Here is a 19,974-nt window from a genome sequence, read left to right on the forward strand (position 1 = left end):
TTCACACTTAAACGGTGCCGCCAAGAATCGAAAGCTACAGACACTCGTCCAAAAGCACTTGCTGGTCTTGAGTAAAGAACCTTGAAGCTTGACGTTCTAGGGCTTTGGTAGAGTGTTAAGTGGAATGTCTGGCTTAGAGTTGGCGTTTACTTTAACTCTAAGTAGCATTCAGTTTTCTTGTTTTCTTTCTTTTGATAATACCGGGCACATGCCAAAAAAATTAAAAAAAAAAGAAAGGCAAGGAAAATCCCGAGTTCCAGTGCTACCACACCATTCATCATGCCGTCTGTGGAAAGTCCCTCTTTCCTTCCTGAGTTTAAGAGAAAAGCTTGAGAGAGAGAAAACAAACTTCTTTTAAATTTCTTGTAAACGTCCAGGGAAGGTAGATATTTAAAAGCCTGTAAGCAGTATCCCGGCAGTGGTGGTGCACACCTTTAATCCCTGTCCTGGCGAGGCGGAGGCAGACAGATCTCTGTGAGTTTGAGGTCAGCCTGGTTACAGAGTGAGTTTCAGTGTATCCAGGACTCCACAGAAAACCCTGTCTTGAAAAACAAACACACACACACACACACACATACCACACACACACACCACACACACACACACACCACACACACACACACACATGCCCTGTAGATACACACACACACACACACACACACACACACACCCACACACACACACACACCAGCAGCAGCAGCAGCAGCAGCAATGACAACGAGAAGACAGTAAGGGGAAGGAAGATGGGATTTCCATTGATTAGTGTGCAATCAGTGTGAAGTAGAAGCCCAGTGTGACACACAACTGGAGCTGCAAAAGCGTTTGTTTCTAAGACCCTGGCATTTGGTTCTTCTGTGTCCATGAAGTGGCTGCAGAATGATGGGAAGAAGCAGGGGGAGAGTTAGGCTGGCCCCAGGTCTTTAGTGCTGACAACCGAAGGATGCTACAGAGGACTGAGCAAGCTCTCTGACCTGCCTGGGGAGGAGAGCAGCAGCCCGAGGTGCAGGCTTTGGTGGGCCATTGGAAGAGACTGTCCTTAAGGTCCCTGCTTCTAGGAGGCTGTCACCTTAAGATGTTAGAGGCATTCGGAAATGTCTAGAGCTTGCCCAATGAGGAAGAATGCCCTTTTGGATGGCTTCATATTTTCCTTTATTTATTGTCACATTGTCCTTCCCTTATCCACATCACTAGAGATCCCCCAGTACCTGCATGTTGGTGAGATCATAGACGGGATAGACATGAGAGCGGAGGTTGGACTTCTCACCCGGAACATTGTGATCCAAGGAGAAATGGAGGACTCATGCTACGCTGATAATCACTGCCAGTTCTTTGATTATGACACCTTTGGGGGACATGTCATGGTGGGTAAAAGGATTTAATAATGTCTTCTTTGAAATCTAGTTGGAAGTTTTTAAGTTGCCTTGGAACTTCTGAGTGGTGGAATTAGGGGGTGTGTGTGTGTGTGTGTGTGTGTGTGTGTGTGTGTGTGTTGCATATGTGTGGAGGCCAGAAGTCATCCTGAGGGTTCTCCCTCAGGAGTTGTCCACCCATGTGTCCTATGCTCAAGACTGGGTCTCACTGGGACCTAGGACTCAGCAGTTAGGCTAGACCGCTTGTTAGCAGGCTCCATGAATCTGCCTGTATCTGCCTCCTCAGTACCACAGACCTCTGCCTCCCTCCCTTGTCTCTTTGCATAGGGCTGGGGATTGGACTCAGATTCTTATGTTTGCATGGCAGACATTTTACCAACTGATCCATCTCCCCAGCTCCCAAAACGTCATACCACGTGTTCTCCATAGGTACCTTCTTTTGAAATAAAATGTTTGCACACTCCTGGCTTCTTTCCTCTCCTGAAAAGGATTCATTTTTGTCTTGTAGATAGAGAAGAATTTTACTTCAGTCCATCTGTCTTATGTGGAATTGAAGCACATGGGCCAGCAGCATCTGGGACGCTATCCTGTGCATTTTCACCTGTGTGGAGACGTGGATTCTAAAGGAGGGTACCGAGTGCCGACGTCTGTGAACGGCCTGTCTATTCATCACAGCTTTTCAAGGTGCATCACTGTGCACGGGACCAGTGGCTTGCTAGTAAGTAGCCTCCTATTGTGCTGACATGCGACAGTGTCCACTGAAATGCTTGATCTCCTTGATGCTCACCACCCTTCCACTTTATATAACTGACCTCATGCCGTTTTTTTATCAAACCTTCTTTTACTAAGATATTGCTTTTTCTGTCTGAAGAAGCCTAGTCTTTGTTTAATCACCTGAATTATCTTATGATCACTTATCACAGAAACCCCAAGCAGCCTTGTGTCCAATGACATTGTGCACCTACATTTCTGCAGATCAAAGACACCATTGGATTTGACACCCTAGGTCATTGCTTCTTTTTGGAAGATGGTGTTGAACAGAGAAACATTTTGTTCCATAACCTGGGGCTTCTTACCAAGCCGGGCACTCTCCTCCCCACCGACAGGAACAGCTCCATGTGCACCGTCATGCGTGATGGAGTGTTTGGAAACTACATCCCCGTGCCTACCACAGATTGTATGTGAGTATTTAGTGGACAGGCTGTTGTGTGGTGTCAAGGCCTTCAACTGTTTGGAAATCTCTTGCTGGGGAGATTCTAAGGGACAGGGGTTTTGTGAAGAATATTTTAAGTCACCCTCAACAATGTCTTACAGGGCTGTTTCAACTTTCTGGATTGCCCACCCCAACAACCATCTGATCAATAACGCAGCTGCAGGCTCACAGGTAAGTCAGTTTCTTGGTTCTCCTCGAGCTTGTGACGGCTCTGGTTTATACAGGTATGATGTCATGGAGGCTCGCAAACCCAGGCAGGACACCGTTTTCTGGTACTGCTTGTCTCATTGAGAGCAGGAGGTAACTGGGATGGTTCTTCCCTTTCTTCTTAATCCTGGCCAGGTAGGAGCTATGAATCTAGAGACAGACAGCAAACGAAGGGACAGAAGTGAGCGGTCTCCAGGATGATACCATCCCCGGGATGGACTGGTAGGGTGTGATGTGAGACCACTTTGTCGTCTCATGTTTACATCTGTGGTGGAGAAGCAGTGCATCACTTCCGTCTGTGGAGGTGATGATCAAGGAAAGGCTTTTCATGTCTTTATGGGAAGGAGTCAGTGTGTAGAATACTGTGTCATTCTGGCCAGGGACCACATCTTTTTGCAGAATTAGTTACATTTAGGGACATCTTGATAAAGCAGCCTAAAACCTCAGCTATGATTTGTTTAAGACAAATAGGCACATAAACACACAGGAGAACAATTTCTAAGAGAACATTTTTAAATGGTAGAAATAGCCCCATGGATAAACATGGGGTGATTTATCCTTACCATTGAGTGTAGTTCAAAAGTGCTGATATATATATAAATGAATTTTTTATGATATTATCTAGATTGTAACTGTGCTGAAAAATTACAGTGCCAGTCTGTGAACATGCAGTAACTTAAATAGTTACTGTACATAGCATGAGTACACATCACAGTCATTCAGCATGTTAATAAGGAACATCATTTCTGAGAAAGAGGTGACCTGCCTCGAGCAAACCAGCTCACAGGCATCACTGTGTAACCGCTGGACCTACACCAGCAATTGTCCTTAAACACGAAGGATTCAGCGTTGGAAGATTGTCGTTTGACTTGAAGGTTGTCGTTTGACTGGGCAGGCATGGACAGTGGATGATATAGACTTTCATTCATTCGTTCTCCATTGAGTATCTAAGGAGCTTGTGTGGGTTTCTTTTCACTATTTCATATTGGAAAGTTAGGCTGTCAGAACTACTTCCTCTCAGCTTTGCCAGAACCTAGGACCACAGAGGAGAGCAGTCCCAAAAAGTCCTTAAAAGCCTGGGCAAAGCTGTGAGAAGTCCTCCGATCTTGAGCAAGAATAATGACTGTGTCTCACGAGTGGTCATTCTCAAAGTTTTCTCTCTAGAGAAGCTGCTTCAGTAGAGCCAGCATTTGGGAGGGCGTTCCCTCAGAGTAGACAAAGCAGTTTCATCCCACCTCGCCATTTCCTTTTGTAAAGCTGCTGTTACCTGTTTAGACATGATGGAGCATAGCAGCAGGGAGCTGCTGCGGTCCTGTACGTCCTCCGCCCCCAAGCCCTTGGCATCTAGGGAAGGCTGGCTCTGCCCTCTGCTTGCAGGGGTGCAATCTCAAACCTTTTCTCCAGTTCCTTTATGTTTCCTTTTGCTGTCTGAATTGCATCCAAGGTTTTGAGGTGGCCAACGTTTTTTTCAGAATAGTTCATTTTATTAAGACCCATTTGTAAACTTGGGTCATGGAGAAATGTTGACATTACAGTTATTTGGGTGTGTAGGCATGTATATCTTCCACACTTCATGTCTCCTCTGTGTCCCTAAAGGACTTTAGTAACAGCTAACAGGAAACTATGTGTGTTTTATTTTAATGCTCTTTTCTGCCCCCCCCCCCCGCATTACGAACTACTTTACAATAGTCTTACGACACATGAGTATACAGTGGGCACTAAATAAAGACATGCTGAATTTGTACCAATTTATCCTTTTACACTGTATGTTTAAATTAAAAAATGCCTTGTTAATGTTCTATAATATGTTCCTTCACCCTGAGCTAATTATTAATTCAGTTACAAACTACAACCCGGGACTGGGTTAAGAACTTTTATTTTTGTTTTTATGGCTCACTTTATATCAGAAACTTCTAGACTGTTCTGTTCCTGTAAGGGCCAGTAGTCCTGCCGTGGAACAGACAGGGTCCACACTGAGAGACAGCACCCTGATTCATACATGTGGCGTCCCCCACAGCCCCCCTCCCTCTGGCACAAACTTGCCCGAGAACAGGAAGGGCATTGGAGTTGCTTGAAAGAAGCCAGTGAGCTCTGTCTGCCAGCAGACAGTTGTTTAATAGACATGACTCATCTATTGATCAGGTTTGGAGGTAAACACGAAAAACCACATTGCTTGAAGGCTGTGCTGTCCTGGTCGTGCAGACGGCAAACAGGACACTCCTCTGCAGAACATTTCGGACTTTATAATGATGGGAAAACCGCGTTTTGGTATTTGCCAACTATGTCTTTTGTCCCATCCTGCAAGCAAAATCTTATTTGCTTTGAAAAAACAACCGGCTTGGGGATGCTATATAATGTGGACAACTTATTTGCATTCAGTTCTGAACCTTAAACAATGAAAAACATTTGTCGCAGCTCATGAGGGTGTTTCACATGGTGGTTTCATAAAAACTGAGGCTTTATATATGTGGGAGGTCAGTGTTGCATATTTTCTCTCATATCCAGAATCCGGATATAATACAAATATATGTATATATGACATGAAAGTACAGGAGGGGACTCTAAGGGCTTGGGAAGAGGGAGTCTATTACGGGAGGAAGGAAGTGGGACAAGGAGGGGAAACAGGGAAGATAAATACCACAGAGTTTTTTCATTGAAAGAATCTGGATTGTACGTATGTATGTGTGTGTCTGTATATATGATATCCAAGCAGAAGGGAACTCTCTGTGGGGGAAGAGGAGGAGTTTAGAGGAAGGCCAGAGGTATCAGAAGGAATGAATGTGTGTGAAGCATATGTATGTATGTATGTATGTATGTATGTATGTATGTATGTATAAAAATGTCATAACGGAACCCATTTTTTGTACATAAAATTTTTTTAAAATGATGTTTTTAATGGCCTTGCCTTTTTATTTGTAGGATGCTGGAATATGGTATTTATTCCACAAGGAACCAACTGGGGAATCCAGTGGAATGCAGCTCCTGGAGAAGCCAGAACTCACGCCACTGGGAATATTTTATAACAACAGGGTTCATTCAAATTTTAAGGTAGGCTTCTGAATTGAAGTGCGAGTGATCACAGGTGGATTTCCCTGCCGTGATCCCTTCATCCTCTCTGGGGTGCAGTGACAGAGTAGCAATTTATAATGAGCAGATCGTCACCTGGCTCAGGGTTCTGGTGGCTGATTCTTCTAGTCCTCAGCCAGCATCTGGAAAGGTCTGGTACAGTCTCACCATCACTTGCATGTATGATCTGTTTAACTCTGCCATAGGCTTGGTGGTCAGTCCTCATCTTCTCTCTTGTCCTTGCTGTTTGCCCGCCCACCTGCCTGCCTTCCTTTTTCCCCCTCCGTCCCTCTTTCTCTCCTTCCTGTCTTCAATGCCAAGTTTCCAGGATCATGTGTGTTACAGGATGTTGTTGTAAAAATACAAAAATAAAAAAAGTATAGTTGTCTTTTATCCCTCTAGGTCCAGCACCTCAGTGCCCCAAGATATCTGTTAGACATCTTGGCAGAAACACATCCCAACTCCTTGGCGGCCACACACTTTGTTACACTCAAATCGTCACATAAAGGAACACACAACACAATAATCTTTGACCCAATTGTTAAGATATAATTGCCCACATAAACATACAAAGCCCGGTACCATCCGTCCCCTAAGAACATTTGTAACAACCTGTAAAGGTACAGCGTGGAATCTTAACGTCACCCGCCATATTGTCCTGCCACGGCTTCTCTCCCTCTCTTCTCCTCTCCCTTCCAGTCTCCTCCTCTTCCTTCAAACTTCTCTCCCGCCCATCCTTCCTTCTCCTCCAGTGACCGGTCTCCTTCTATCCTGTACTTTACAAATCCAATGGGGAGAAGTTTCTGATGAAGTCATGTGATTCCTGAGTAAGTGAGTAGGCAGCTGTCCTTGGAGCAGTGGAATTAGCATCAAAATACAGATAACTCCTGGGCAAACCACACTACTGGACACATATCTGGGACTTTGGACTTTTCTTCCTGCTTTACTTCCTTCTCCTCTCCACAGTCCTGGCTGGGTGTCCTTCAGCCATTTACTATAATGGTGAAATACTGTTTAAGAACACTGCACTTAATTTAAGTCACAGAAAGGCCATTCAGAAACTCCAGTTTCTATGCCGTTTGTCTTCGAGCCTCCCTTCCATCATGATGAATATCCTTGATTCATTTCCTGTTCTCAGGTCACTTCAATCTCTTTATTCTATGTGGACTGTTAGATCCTTTCCTGTGATCCAATTCAAATCAGCAGTACCTGAGTTAGGATCCAGGCACCCTAGCATAAAGCTCTATACACTGCTGCAGCTCTGTGCCCCTGTAACAGTAGAGCTCGTGCAGGCTGAGTCAGGAATGGCTGGTGCTTGCTGGCTACCAGCCTAGTTCCAGGTTCAGAGAGAGACTGTGTACCTCTGACCTTTGGACTTGTGCATTCATACCTCCCCCCCTCCAATACACACACACACACACACACACACACACACACACACACACACACACAAGCATATACAACATGTGAATCTAAGTGTTACTAGAAACTTTGAATTACTTGAACCGAGACAAGAAGAACCTGCTGTTATTGCTGTGAGATGGAAAGTTGACTAAGGCTAATATTTAGAAAGTAGCATCTCAAAGGGAAAAAAACCTAATTTTTCAAAATTGTATTTGTGATGTGGAAACTCTCTAATTCATGGTGTCATGTGCCGTGACAACACTCACTTATCTCATTAATTGTAAGAGTATTAAATCTGAGGGTATAATTAGGTTTTAATTTGTTAGATTTGGGAATGATTATGCAGACTATTTTCTAACCAAATTAAATCGAACCTTTGGAGTCATAAAAAAGAAGTGTGCCATGTTGGGATCATCATCACGCATGTGCGAACCTTGGCCATCCCCTGCAGCTTTGCGTGCTAGGCTTCCTGAACCTTAACCCAGGTTAGCCACCACAGCTAGATGGCTGCTTACAGGGTTACACTCCAGTGTTTTATGAACACATTAAAAAACATTCAAAATGGAATTTCTTCACTTTATGCTTGCCTGATTTCTCTATTTCTATTTCAGTGAATTAAACAACTAGTTAATTCTGTGTTTGACATCATCAAAACAATCTAAGAGGACTTCTTGGCCCCCGATAGCTCATCAGTTACACTGAACTGTTACCTCTCCGCTTGTGAGGGACCCGAGTCATTTCGTTTTCCTCCTGAATGACGGACTGTGTTCCCCAATTCATCTCTTCTGGCCGCTTTTCTCCACTTTCAGTTGGAGTAGCTGCTTCCTGTGTGTACTATTGCCTTTGATGCTTTTCTTCAATCCCTATTGTTTCGCATCTTCAGCATACCATTTTTAAAAATTACATTCATTATATGAAAACTATCCTTAATTAATTCTTGGAGTCATACGCAGGACAGCATGCACTTACCTCATTAGTTCTAAGGGAATTAAATCTGAGGAATTAAATCTGCATCGCTCGACGTGGGCTTCCCCTTCTCTCCCCCCACCCTTGGTCTTGTCAGTCCATCCAGGACTTGTTCTTGAATATTCCATGCCATCTCTTCTCTCTAGAGTTGTTTGTATAGACTCTTCCTGTGAGTACTTTTCCCTGCGATCTTCAGCTGCTTCGTGTTCACCCCCAGCCATTCTGTTCAGTCAGTTCCTCCTTGTCTTAAGGATTTTAGCATCATGTAGAAGACGGGTCTGGAGTCCTCTCCTAACCCTCATCTCAGTGCCATTTTGCCAGGGAATGTGTTTGTGTGTGTGTGTGTGTGTGTGTGTGTGTGTGTGTGTGTGTGTGTATTTTTTTTTGGCTAATTAACATGTAAAATGTTAAGCTCACACTAAATGGTTGTTGAATGACCAGATGGATGAGCTAAAACTATCCAGGAACAAACGCTACTGCTTTTCATGGCACCTTTGCCCCCCTCTCCCCGTTCCCTCCCAATTTCCAGTTCCAGGTGAAATGAGAAGCTGAAAAGTGTTTTCACACCTCCATACACATGCGGTTGTACCTTAGGATCCATATTCATTGTAGCCCATTGTTGTGTATTTCAGGCTGGTTTATTTGTTGACAAAGGTGTCAAAACGACCAACTCCAGTGCCTCTGACCCAAGGGAGTACCTGTGTCTGGATAACAGTGCAAGGTAGGGCCACCTTCTCAGTGTACCCCTAGGCTTGACCTGATAAGGGGAGGGCCATTCACATTCAAGCACGGGGTGTTCTTTTTGATGGCAACATGTGTAGGTAAAGTTTTGAAAGCTCATATAAAAGACATTTGTCTTTCCGAAGTGCCAAGGAAGTTGATGCCTTGTTCCTCTTTCACAGTGGAGATTCCTGTGAGAAGGGGGTAACAGAGAGAAAAAGATTAGCATAGGTTCCAGATTTCAGAACAATGACTTACTCCCTGAAATACACGTCAACCCCGAAACCTAAGCATATAGAACTACAGTGAGTTCTCAAATGTGGTAGAGCACTGGATTTGTTTCAAGGGAACGATCCCAGATTCAATCTTAAGCTGGCTCTGGTTTTCATTGGTAGCCTCAGGTTAACCTCCTGCAAGCTGTGTCACTCTTCCATGTAACCGCATAATGTGTTTGGAATGTGGGTCAGTGTCTCGCCCCCCTCCCCCCATCCCTGCCAGCCAAAGTAAAGGAAGCATCTGAGGTGCATGGAAAGTGTTCTGGACATGTGGCACCCTGAAGTCACACTCAGTAGAAACCAGGAGCGTACTGTTTTTCTATACTTCAAGTTTATTGATTATGAGGTCGAATGGGTGATAGATTATGAGGGCTTTTGCTGTCCATTTGAAAGAAGCATGACTGCCCCATTGTTAAGGGAATAAAGGGAGAGCCAGACGAGAGGTGGACTCCTGCCTCACACTGCTAAGGTGTGAGGTCAGGAGAGGCTGGGCAAAGTCCACTTGGTGAATTGGACGGCAGGATTCTGAAGGTCAAGTTAAGCCTGAAACCTCTGAGAGTGGTGCTCACGGAACATTTAAGAAGGCCCCAAGGTGATCAACCTGAAGTACCAAAAAAGGACAAAAACTTAAGGAGGACCAGTGAGATGAGGATAAAATTATGAGCCAATATAAAATATTGGCTGTCCTAGTTTGCTTCCTGTTGCTATGATAAAAACACCAGGACTAAAAGCAACTTGGGGAGGAGAGGGTCTATTTCCTCACAGGCTACATCGTATTGAGAGAGCCAGTGTCAGGACCTCACAGCAGGAGCCTGAAGCAGAGACCCCTCGGGGATCTCCCCCTTGCCTACCTGGGGATTAGACACCCACAGAGGGCTGAGCCCTTCTATATCATTTAGCAATCAAGAAAACGCCCCACAGACAGGCTAATCATCTGATCTAGGAAATTCCTCAGCTGAGGTTACCTCTTCCCAGGTGACTCTACTTTTATTAAGTTTACAATAAAACCAATTAACACACTGGCTGAGCCAAAACAAAACACCAAAAAAAAAAAAAAAAAAAAAAAAAAAACCAAAGCTGCTATTGGAAAATTTTCCTTGATAGTGAGGTGTGCTGTGTCAATTTGGTGTTGCCAGAAAAATCGTTAAACGACTGGCTTCTTTTCCTGCCTTGAAAGAATTTATATATTCCTGCTGCCTCAGCGCTCGCTCCCCAAGCATTAGATGTCGGTTCAACCGCCAGCACGTTAGAGGCAGGCGAGGTGGAAGGAGAGACAAGAGGAGCTCTGGGGATTGCTGGACAGAGTCTAGCTGAGTCATGAAGCCCTGGGTCTACCCAGAGAGACCCTGCCTTGAAAACTAATGTGAGTGAGGAAACCAGCCGACAGGAGCCTCTGGCCTCCACACCTATTTGTTCCTCCACACTTGTGTGCATGTGGGCAAAGGCACACTGTGTACTTTGTATGTGTTGTGTACATGCATATACATGGGGTGGAGGGATACATATATTTAAGAGGTTTTGGCCATTGTAACTGGACTACCCCTTCAGAAGTTCGTTACTAGATGAACCTGTGATACTATGAAAATGGTCATTGTTCCTTCCTCTGTACTCTGATATCTCGTACCAGTTTTCAAACACATACTAAGGAATTAGACTCTGTTAGGAGGCTGTTGCTGTGAAGAGCTAATTAATAGGAGAATGACGAGACACTTGGTAGATGTGTGTATGTGTAGTTTTGTGTAAACTGATGTGTAGACTGCCCACATGTGTTCATGTAAACCAGACTCGAGTAAAAATGACAGGACACAAATGAGTAATAGATCAGGCTGTGAGCTGAACACCAGGCTCATGGGACACAGCAGATACACTCATCCTGCTTCTCAGAGAGGAGGCTGACACCAGTTATCAGAATCCTGAAGATGGGAAGCAGTGGGAATCCTGTTCCTCAGAGAGGAAGCTGACTCACCAGTTATCAGAGTCCTGAACATGGGAAATAGTGGGAATTCAAAGATTGGGAAACTTTGTTTGAAGTTGGAGAATTTTACAAAGTTTTTAAAAGGGGCAGGTAGGGTGAGGCACTGTAGCCTATCAGTGCATTGTAACTGATTAGTACATTCCAACTAGGGGAGGTGATTGTACTCGTTACTTTTGCCATTGCTGTGACCAGCTTAAGGGGGGAGGGGATATGTTTGCTCACAGTTTGAGAAGGGACATCACGGCAGGCCGGGAGGAAGCTTAGTGAGCAGCAAGATTGCAAGGCAGCCGAGCACAGCACATCTGCAGGGATCTATCAGAGAGAGGGGAACACTGTGGTCAGCTGGATCTTTCCATCCAGGACCCCATCCCACGGACTGGTACCCCTGGCATTTAGGGTCGGTTGTCCTACTTCAGTTTACCCAGTCTGGCGACTTCCTCATAGACCTGCCTACAGATGTACTTCTGTAAAGGTTTAAATCCCGTCAAGTCATCATCGGTATTGACAGCCAAGAGACTGGAGAGATGGCTTAGCCTTTAGGAGTTTCATTCATAGCCTAGGTTGGGTGGCTCAAACCACCTGTACCCAGCTTCTGGCCTTTATGGCACCTGCACTTATGTGTCCGTACATGCAAAGACACAGAGCTACCCATACACATAAATAAAAATAAAATAAATCTTAAAACACCTAACCATGATGATGATGAAAAATTGATATAATTATTTTTTCTTTTTTAGAATTAAAAATTATTTTATTAGTATTTGTGTACAGGTGTTTTGTCTAGATGTGTGTTAGTGTGTTAGGGTACTACCTTCATGCCCCAGAAGAGGCTATCAGATCCCCTGGGGTGGAGTTACAGATGGTTGTGAGCTGCCATGTCGGGGCTGGGAATTGAACTCGGGTCCTCTGGAAGAATAGACAGTGCTCTTAACTGCTAAGCCATCTCGCTAACCTCTGACTGTATTTTCTAAATACCAAATAAAAAAGCTGAAGTCAGGGACACTGCTTTGGTGTAAATGATCAGTGATCGGGCTGTATAGAGACACTCAGAAGAGGCGGCTGCAGCAGGGGGATCACTCGTTGCTTTGTAATACCTGTGTCTTCATTTAGCTTAGCAGGTCTCAACCTATGGGCCGTGACCCTTTGGTGGCGAGGGTCACATAACTGAAATTCTACATATCAGATATTTACATTAAAATTTGTAATAATTTCAAAATTATGGAGTAGCAATGAAATAATTTTGTGGTTGAGGGTCAGCATAAGATGAGGAACTGTATTAAAGGATCACAGCAGTAGGAATGTGGGGAAGCCCACTAATTTAGAACATTCCATAGCTCCTTTCCATGGCTCTCCTAGTTTGACTTGATGTAACAACTTTATGCAAAGTTGTGTAAGTGCAACACCAGAAATACTCGGTGTGAGGCCTTTTACCTCTCCAGTCTGAACTAGTCAGCTTGGGTAGACATCATCCTCTTTATCCCGGATGCTCCATTCTGGTCTGTACCAGCAGCATCTATCAGGAACACACAAGGGGCCACCATAGGGTCTTAGAGTCCATTCAGCAATGTCGTCCTGGGATATGCTGGGAGGGGTGGGAAGTCGAGGGTGGAATGGGGAGGAACTGATCACATAGTTTCCTGCTTTTGCTGACCTCCCAGTGCTTATTGAGCAAAGGGGGATGTGTGCCTTGGACCATTCCATTTCCCTCCTTCCCACCCCATTTCCTATTCTCCAGTGACTTGCTTGGTACAGAGTGTAGTGGTTGGGCATGGCTGTGCAGCTCACGTGCCCAAGGCACTTGCACTGGGTTCTCTTTTCACAAAGATGCTGGGTTCTCTCTTCACAAAGATGATTCTCTCACGGCCATTTTTGAGCACCAACTGTGGGCCCACAGCATCCTGCAAAGGATCCTGCCTGTGTTATTGAAAAACTTACTGTAACGAACCATTTTTGAAACTCGCAGTTATCATTTTTAAAATTTTGGTTTTCAGGTCTTTCTCCTATCTTCGTGGGGTTGAGTTATGTGACCAGTTTTTGACTTTTTCACTAAGGTCCTTGTAAATGTTGAGTGAAGAATATGAGAAATTTGGTCATTGTAATAAATAATTCAGTTGGTCTTTTAGATTTAGGCATTTCCAACTTATCTACTGAGCTTAGATTCCTCTCTCGAGCTAAAAATATCTAAACAGCATTAATTCAACAACATAATTCATATAGATTTATGTTGAAATATACAGTTAATTTTTTTTAGTGAGTTTATATTAGGAATATGTGACTTAAGAATTGGAGAAGACACTGAAGTACATATCTTCCTGTGTGCATGTTCTTACAGAAGCCTTCTACACAGTGACTTTTTTCTCCATTAATTTATTTACTTTACATCCTGATCTCAACCCCTCCTTTTCCCAGTCCCCCTTCACAGAGCCCCTCCCTTGAGAAGGGGGAGGTCGTTTGGGGATTTAGCTCAGTGGTAGAGCCCTTGCCTAGCAAGTGCAAGGTCCTGGGTTCGGTCCCCAGCTCTGAAAAAAAAAGAAAGAGAAGGGGGAGGTCCCCTCTGGGTACCAATTCACCTTGGTACCTCAAGTTAGTGTAGGACTAGGCATATCCTTTCCCACTGAGGCCAGTCAGGGTGACACAGTAGGGCAACAGGATTGACAGGTGGGCAACAGAGTTAGGGTACACTCCCACTCCAGTTATTGGGGGACTGATGTGAAGACTAAGATGTACTTCTGCTGCATATGTGTATGTCTGAGTTGGGGGGCTGGGTCCAGCCTGTGTATCCTCTCGGTTGGTGGACCAGTCTCTCAGAGCCCCCGAGCCTTCCTGTGGAGTTCCTATCTTCTTTGGGTCCCTCAATCCTTCCACAAGACCTCCTGAGCTCTAAGATTTTGCTGTGGGTCTTTGCAAATGTTTTGGTCAGCTACTGGGTGGAGCTCTCAGAGGACAGTTATGGTAAGCTCCTGTCTCTGCTAGCTGTGCAGGTGGACCTACTATATACATTGATTGTCTAAGAATACACGAAAGGATGCTTTTCTGGAAACTTACATGTAAATAAATGTGACCACTTTGAGTATTTGAACTATAACTAATTAAGTTGTATCTTGACTTTGGTTTTTTTTTTTTGTTGTTGTTGGTTTTTTTTTTTTTTTTTTTGATTTTTGTTTTTTTTTTTGTTGGCCCAATTTGAATCCTTTCTCTTGACCATAGCACATATATACATAGTTTCTATTTCTTTTGCTTATCTCCCTCTAAACAAAGCACTCTTTTAACCGCACATGCAGGTTTCGGCCCCATCAGGATGCAGACCCTGAAAAGCCACGAGTTGCGGCTGTCATCGACAGACTCATTGCTTTTAAAAACAATGACAATGGTGCCTGGGTCCGAGGAGGAGACATTATTGTTCAGAATTCAGCGTGAGTGTTGTCTACGGCTATTTTTAAGTTTCTTATTTTTTATTTTTTGAAAGACAGGGCCTCAGGTATCCCAGGCAGGCCTTGAGCTTGGTATGTAGCAAGACCTTGAACCCTGGATCTTTCCAAGTACTGTTAGCAGCAAGTGCCACCACAACCAGTTGGATTTTTTTCTTTAACTGAGTAGAGTGAAGGTATAGTTGTAGTTCCTGGAATTATTTTATTATAATTATTAACGGGCTGGATGGGGCCCTGAGGACGAACACTACTATTAAGGTTTGGAACCCACTCATTCTGGAGCTTTTGTTGGAAATGAACTTGTCTGGTGTCACGAGAGGCCTTCAGTAGGTCGACCAGAACCCCCAAATTTAGCTTTCTATAACCAAACACTGTTCATGTCAGAGAGCTAAATAGAGCTTTTGAAACTACTTGGAGGTTTTGATTTTTATTGTTGTTCTTTTCGGAAACCCTTTAAAGTTTTGTCCGGCCTTCTTGCCACTCCTTTCAACATGAAAGCTGTCCAATTCAGACTTAATCCGCCTGCTGACTTGTGTGGTACTGGAGGCAGGAAGCACCTCGCTTGGTTTTTTTCCACTTGCATGATTTTAAGAGAGGCCTGGTGCGTTCTGAGTTAAGTTTTAGTGTTCAACAGTCTAGCGAAGAAAAGTTTTGATTTTCTCTGACCATTTTCACCCCCAAATTTAGCACTGTATCAAATTTATAGGGATGTCCAACTTCTCAGACTGAAAAATTGTGAAGCAAAGAGTATGATATAATTCTTTCTAAACATAAAGATTAAAAACATATTTTAGCTAATACCTTTATATGGTGTTTACAAAGTTTCAGACACTATTCAAGTACTTGCAATGGTTTAGTATATCTAATTCTCTCAAGAATCCTATGAGAAATGTATTATTGTTTTAACCCATGGATGAGGAAATTGAGGGGAAGGAGCTGAGAAACAGGTCACAGCTGGCAATGTCAGGATTTGAACTGGGCGCCTTCAGCATGGAGTTGATACTGGGAGGTTGGACTGCTGCATGGTTGCAGGCTGGGCATCAGGACTGCGGGATTTCATGGTCACACTCTGAGGGAGTTGCCTCTTCCGTGTTTCCTGATCACTTAGACGAACTCTCATCATTTTCCTCTTACAGATTTGCAGATAATGGGAAGGGGTTGACCTTTGCCAGGTTTGTAACGGTTCTAACTTGATTATTTTAAAGCTTTAAGGTAAAATCACCCTTAGTATTTTTGCCTGTGTGTTTTGGGGGGTGGGGAAATTAACCCAGGGAAGTTTTATAATTTATTAGCATAAAGAAAAAAAAAAAAAAGAAAAAAAAACCAAAAAAACAAAAAAACCCACTCTCCTTGATACCACTAGAGGGCCAAAACACACACACTTTTTTTTTTAATAGACTAATTGCATTTATGCCAAAGTTGTAGATGAATTTAGCTGAAATTCCACAGAAGGGTTGGGTAGTCATTAACTGTGCTTAGAAGAAAAACTCTTGAACTTCAAGCTAAAAGTCTTTAAAAATAAAGTATGAAACAGGGTGAAGATTAAAAATCATACCTTTCCTCTCAGAACGTGATTTAACGTACAAATAAGATAAGTGTTGGGAACTAAACTTTCTGTGTGTGTGCGTGTACACGTGTGTGTGGGTGCGCATGCATGGGTCTCTGTGTGGTCTTTGTGTATTTTCCACAGCGCTGGAGATCAAATCAGTCCACACTGCCTATGCACTGTGCCACTGACCTGCACCTCTAGCCTTTATGTAACTCGTTTTTCTGTACACAATGATTATTCTACTGGCCAAGTTATACATGCTTGTCACTTAATTGCTATATTCTGGGCAAATTCTTTGTTGCTTAAGGCTAATCAGCTGTTGCTAATAAATTAAACTTCATGCATTTGTATATAATTTTCAAATTACCCACTAATTTATAAAAGGCATTTTCATAGCATAAAAGCAACTTCTGAGGATTTTATAATATACATCGGAAAAAAGATATTAGCTTAAGTTTTTATGGTTTAGCTTTTTAAATTATAGCCTGACTTCTTTTGGGGAGGGGGGGCGGCGTTTAAACTTCCCTGACAATGTCTGTAACCACTCTCCCATTTTCACCAGTGATGGGAGCTTCCCAAGTGATGAAGGGTCCAGCCAGGAAGTGTCGGAGTCCCTCTTTGTCGGGGAGAGTAGGAATTACGGCTCTCAGGGTGGCCAAAACAAGTACATGGGCACAGGGGGAATAGACCAGAAGCCTCGGACGCTACCCAGGAACAGGTGAGTAGGACTTGAGCTGTGGAGAATTGACCTGTCTTTTCTGTAGTGAGCCTGGATAGATGGCCTCCCTTCGGCTCTCCCCTGCCTTGTTACCAACACTCACTGTCACCGTTATTATCTTTGTCTATTATCCCCACGGGATGTTAGAGCATTAATAATTACCCATGTCATAGGTTTTATTATTGGTTTTATGAAGGAACTGTTCTTGTTTCTTATCCCTTACATAAGACCTTATTATATAAGTGGATTCTTTTTCCCTCTTAATGTTTTTTCTTTCTTGAGACAGAGAAAGTTGCCAAACCATAAACTATGACATGAGGTCAGCTTTTCTGCAATTCCTGATGCTGGTTTTTCAGAAATAGCCACTGGAAAAGGGAAATCACCTCTGAAGAGAGCCTTAGAAAATGAGAGCTGGTGGATGCCAAAACTGCCCCAGAATCCAGCTGAGGCCATGCAATTAAATGTGTCTGAGATGTGAGGGGGTCGGGCAAAACGGGCAGGTGTCCTCCCATTACAGTCAGAATCTGAGAGAGAGAGAGAGAGAGAGAGAGAGAGAGAGAGAGAGAGAGTGTGTGTGTTGTGTGTGTGTGTGTGTGTGTGAACTTTTTTCTTGAAAATAGATTCTTCTCTCATACAATTCATCCCAGCCACAGTTTCCCTTCCCTCCATCCCTTGCTCCCCTACCCCTCCCCTCTCCCCCAGATCCACTCCAACTCCATTTCCTCTTTTGAAAGGAGCGTCTCCAAGAGATGGCAGCTAGACAGAACAAAACAAGATACAGTAAGACAGGGCAAAAGCCTTCTATTGAGGTTGGACAAGGCAAGAGGAAAAGAATCTGAAGAGCAAGCCAAAGAGTTAAGAGATACACCCGCTCCCACTGTCAGGCTCTCTGAGCTCTCGTGACCCCTGCTTGGTTGATTCTTCAGTGGACCATGTCCTCCTGGTGTCCTTCTACCCACTCCTAGCCACCCGAAAAATCTATTCTCTTTCCCTGCACGTGTCCCCTTAAAACCCTCCTCTTTACCTAACCTCTCTCTCTGGGTCTGTGGACTGAAGCTTGATTATCTGTATGCCTAATGTCGATTTACAGGTGAAATCATACCATGTTTGTCTTTCTGGGTGTGGGTCCATTTGCCTGCAAATTTCATGATGTCATTTTTTTTAAACCACTCCATTGTGTAGATGTACCACAATTTTTTTATCCATTCCTCAGTTGAGGGACATCTAGACTGTTTGTAGTTTCTGGCTATTATGAATAAAACTGTGATGAGCATATTTGAGCAAGTGTCCCTGTGATGGGATGGAATGTCCTTTGGATATGTGCCCAAGAGAGGTATACTTGGGTCTTAGGTATATTTAGTCCCAGTTTGTGAGGGACTGCCATATTGACACTCAGTAGCATTTGGATTAGAGCCACCTTTAAAGCTGGTTAACCCAGCACCAGGTCTGAGGCTTGGAGCTGTCTTTATTGTATGCGTGTGAAAACCAGGTAGAGAATAACTTCAGTCGTAATCTCCAGACCTCAGTTCCAAGCTGCTGCCCTGGCCCATTGAGAATCAGCCCACTGTGGGACTGTTCTCTCTGATGTGGGTCAGGATGAGGCAGGGGAGTGGGAAAGACAGACCATCGGTTTTCCTGGTGTGCTGTGCTGGATCTGAGAAGTAGTGAGGAGCCATTCTGTGTGGCTTTCCTGTTGGATCCCGAGTACGGCTATAAAAAGATCTTCCTGTTTTGTATGTTAATGGCGCTGCAGCCTAAACCCAAATCTTCCTACGCTTGAGGAGAGAGCTCTCGGGGCCTAAATGTATCCCAGCCGTACTTCAAGAATCTCCCGTAGCTAACATTTATCAATGCTTGCCAAGGCCTGTTCTAGGCAGCTCACCGTCACTTGACCCTCTCAAAACACAGGCAGGTACATCCTGCATCCTCCTGCTTTATAAATGAGAGCTTGTTAAGTAGTGGAGGTGGGATTTGAACCCATTGAGTTTGGCTGCAGCCCTGACACTTTATGATTATTCTGTACTTCCCTCTATCTGTGCGTTTTACAGAAGCACAGGCTGTTAGCTGTATGGGCTGTAGTGAGATTCTGACTAGCTTATTTTTTTTAAAGGTTTATTTATTTATTTCATGTATGGAAGTACACTGTCATTGTCTTCAGACACAGCAGAAGAGTGCATCAGATCCCATTACAGATGGTTGTGAACCACCATGTGGTTGCTGGGATTTGAACTCAGGACCTCTAGAAGAGCAGTCAGTGCTCTTAACCACTGAGCCATCTCTCCAGCCCCCATGACTAGCTTATTTATATTTTCTTGTTTTTTGTTTTTTTAAATTTTGACAGCTAGCTTTATTTCGAAAATGCTTTTTGTATCTTTGCTAAAGAAGATTAAAAAAAAAAAAAAAGCAAAAACTCGCTCCTGGATTAATGAAGAACTCAGGCTTTATTTGACTGTGTTTATAGTCTTGTCTGGTTTATGTTATAGTCTTGTTAGTTTATGTGCCCAGAGTCTATGTATAAAGTATAGTTTTAATCAGACAGTTCATTTTTCTCACTAGTCTAAACATTCTTGTTTCAAACTCTGCCAAGGTACAGGTCAGCTGCCGTAGAAACCCTCTGAATTATCCTTTAACAAATACTTTAAAAGCTTTGATAGGGGAAGAAACCCAAGGAGTTCAGAATATTATATACTATGGTTTAAATAAGATCACTTTCTTGTAATGAAGTCACAAATTAAAACATTTCTGTTATACGTTAATTCTGGTTAGTGATTATGAGAATAAGAGAGGAAGAAGAGTGGCACACTAAGAGTTTTAATGTAGCTCGTCCCTCTGACAGCCCAGGCCTCGAGGCCTGGGACTTCACACTCACAAACTTTTAGGTTTTGCCTATTTACCTTGGTTCCGTGACTGGACAGGAGGTGTTCTCTGCTCACGGATTTATCTTTTAGAACAAAACCACAAAGAGTTACCAAGTATAACCTCCTCCTTTCTTCTTCCTTCTCTTCCTCTTTGTCCTCATTTCTTTTTAATGGTACCCAGGACCTTGGTCACGGAAGGCAAACACTGAACTTCATCCCCCAGCT

At 43.6% G+C, this 19,974-nt stretch overlaps 1 protein-coding gene across 1 annotated transcript in view; it reads left to right on the forward strand.

Moving 5' to 3' along the window:
- Cemip2 (cell migration inducing hyaluronidase 2) overlaps positions 1 to 19,974 on the forward strand; it is an 83,597-nt gene that overhangs the window by 28,954 nt on the left and 34,669 nt on the right. Inside the window, exons 7-15 of the mRNA XM_032891715.1 lie at positions 1,192 to 1,361; positions 1,879 to 2,088; positions 2,346 to 2,551; positions 2,685 to 2,754; positions 5,710 to 5,838; positions 8,859 to 8,947; positions 14,478 to 14,609; positions 15,761 to 15,796; positions 16,736 to 16,891. Of these exons, the coding sequence (XP_032747606.1) occupies positions 1,192 to 1,361; positions 1,879 to 2,088; positions 2,346 to 2,551; positions 2,685 to 2,754; positions 5,710 to 5,838; positions 8,859 to 8,947; positions 14,478 to 14,609; positions 15,761 to 15,796; positions 16,736 to 16,891 (1,198 nt within the window). The remainder of the gene's footprint in view (positions 1 to 1,191; positions 1,362 to 1,878; positions 2,089 to 2,345; positions 2,552 to 2,684; positions 2,755 to 5,709; positions 5,839 to 8,858; positions 8,948 to 14,477; positions 14,610 to 15,760; positions 15,797 to 16,735; positions 16,892 to 19,974) is intronic.

Source organism: Rattus rattus, chromosome 2 (genome assembly GCF_011064425.1).
Source record: "Rattus rattus isolate New Zealand chromosome 2, Rrattus_CSIRO_v1, whole genome shotgun sequence".
Lineage (NCBI taxonomy): Eukaryota > Metazoa > Chordata > Mammalia > Rodentia > Muridae > Rattus > Rattus rattus.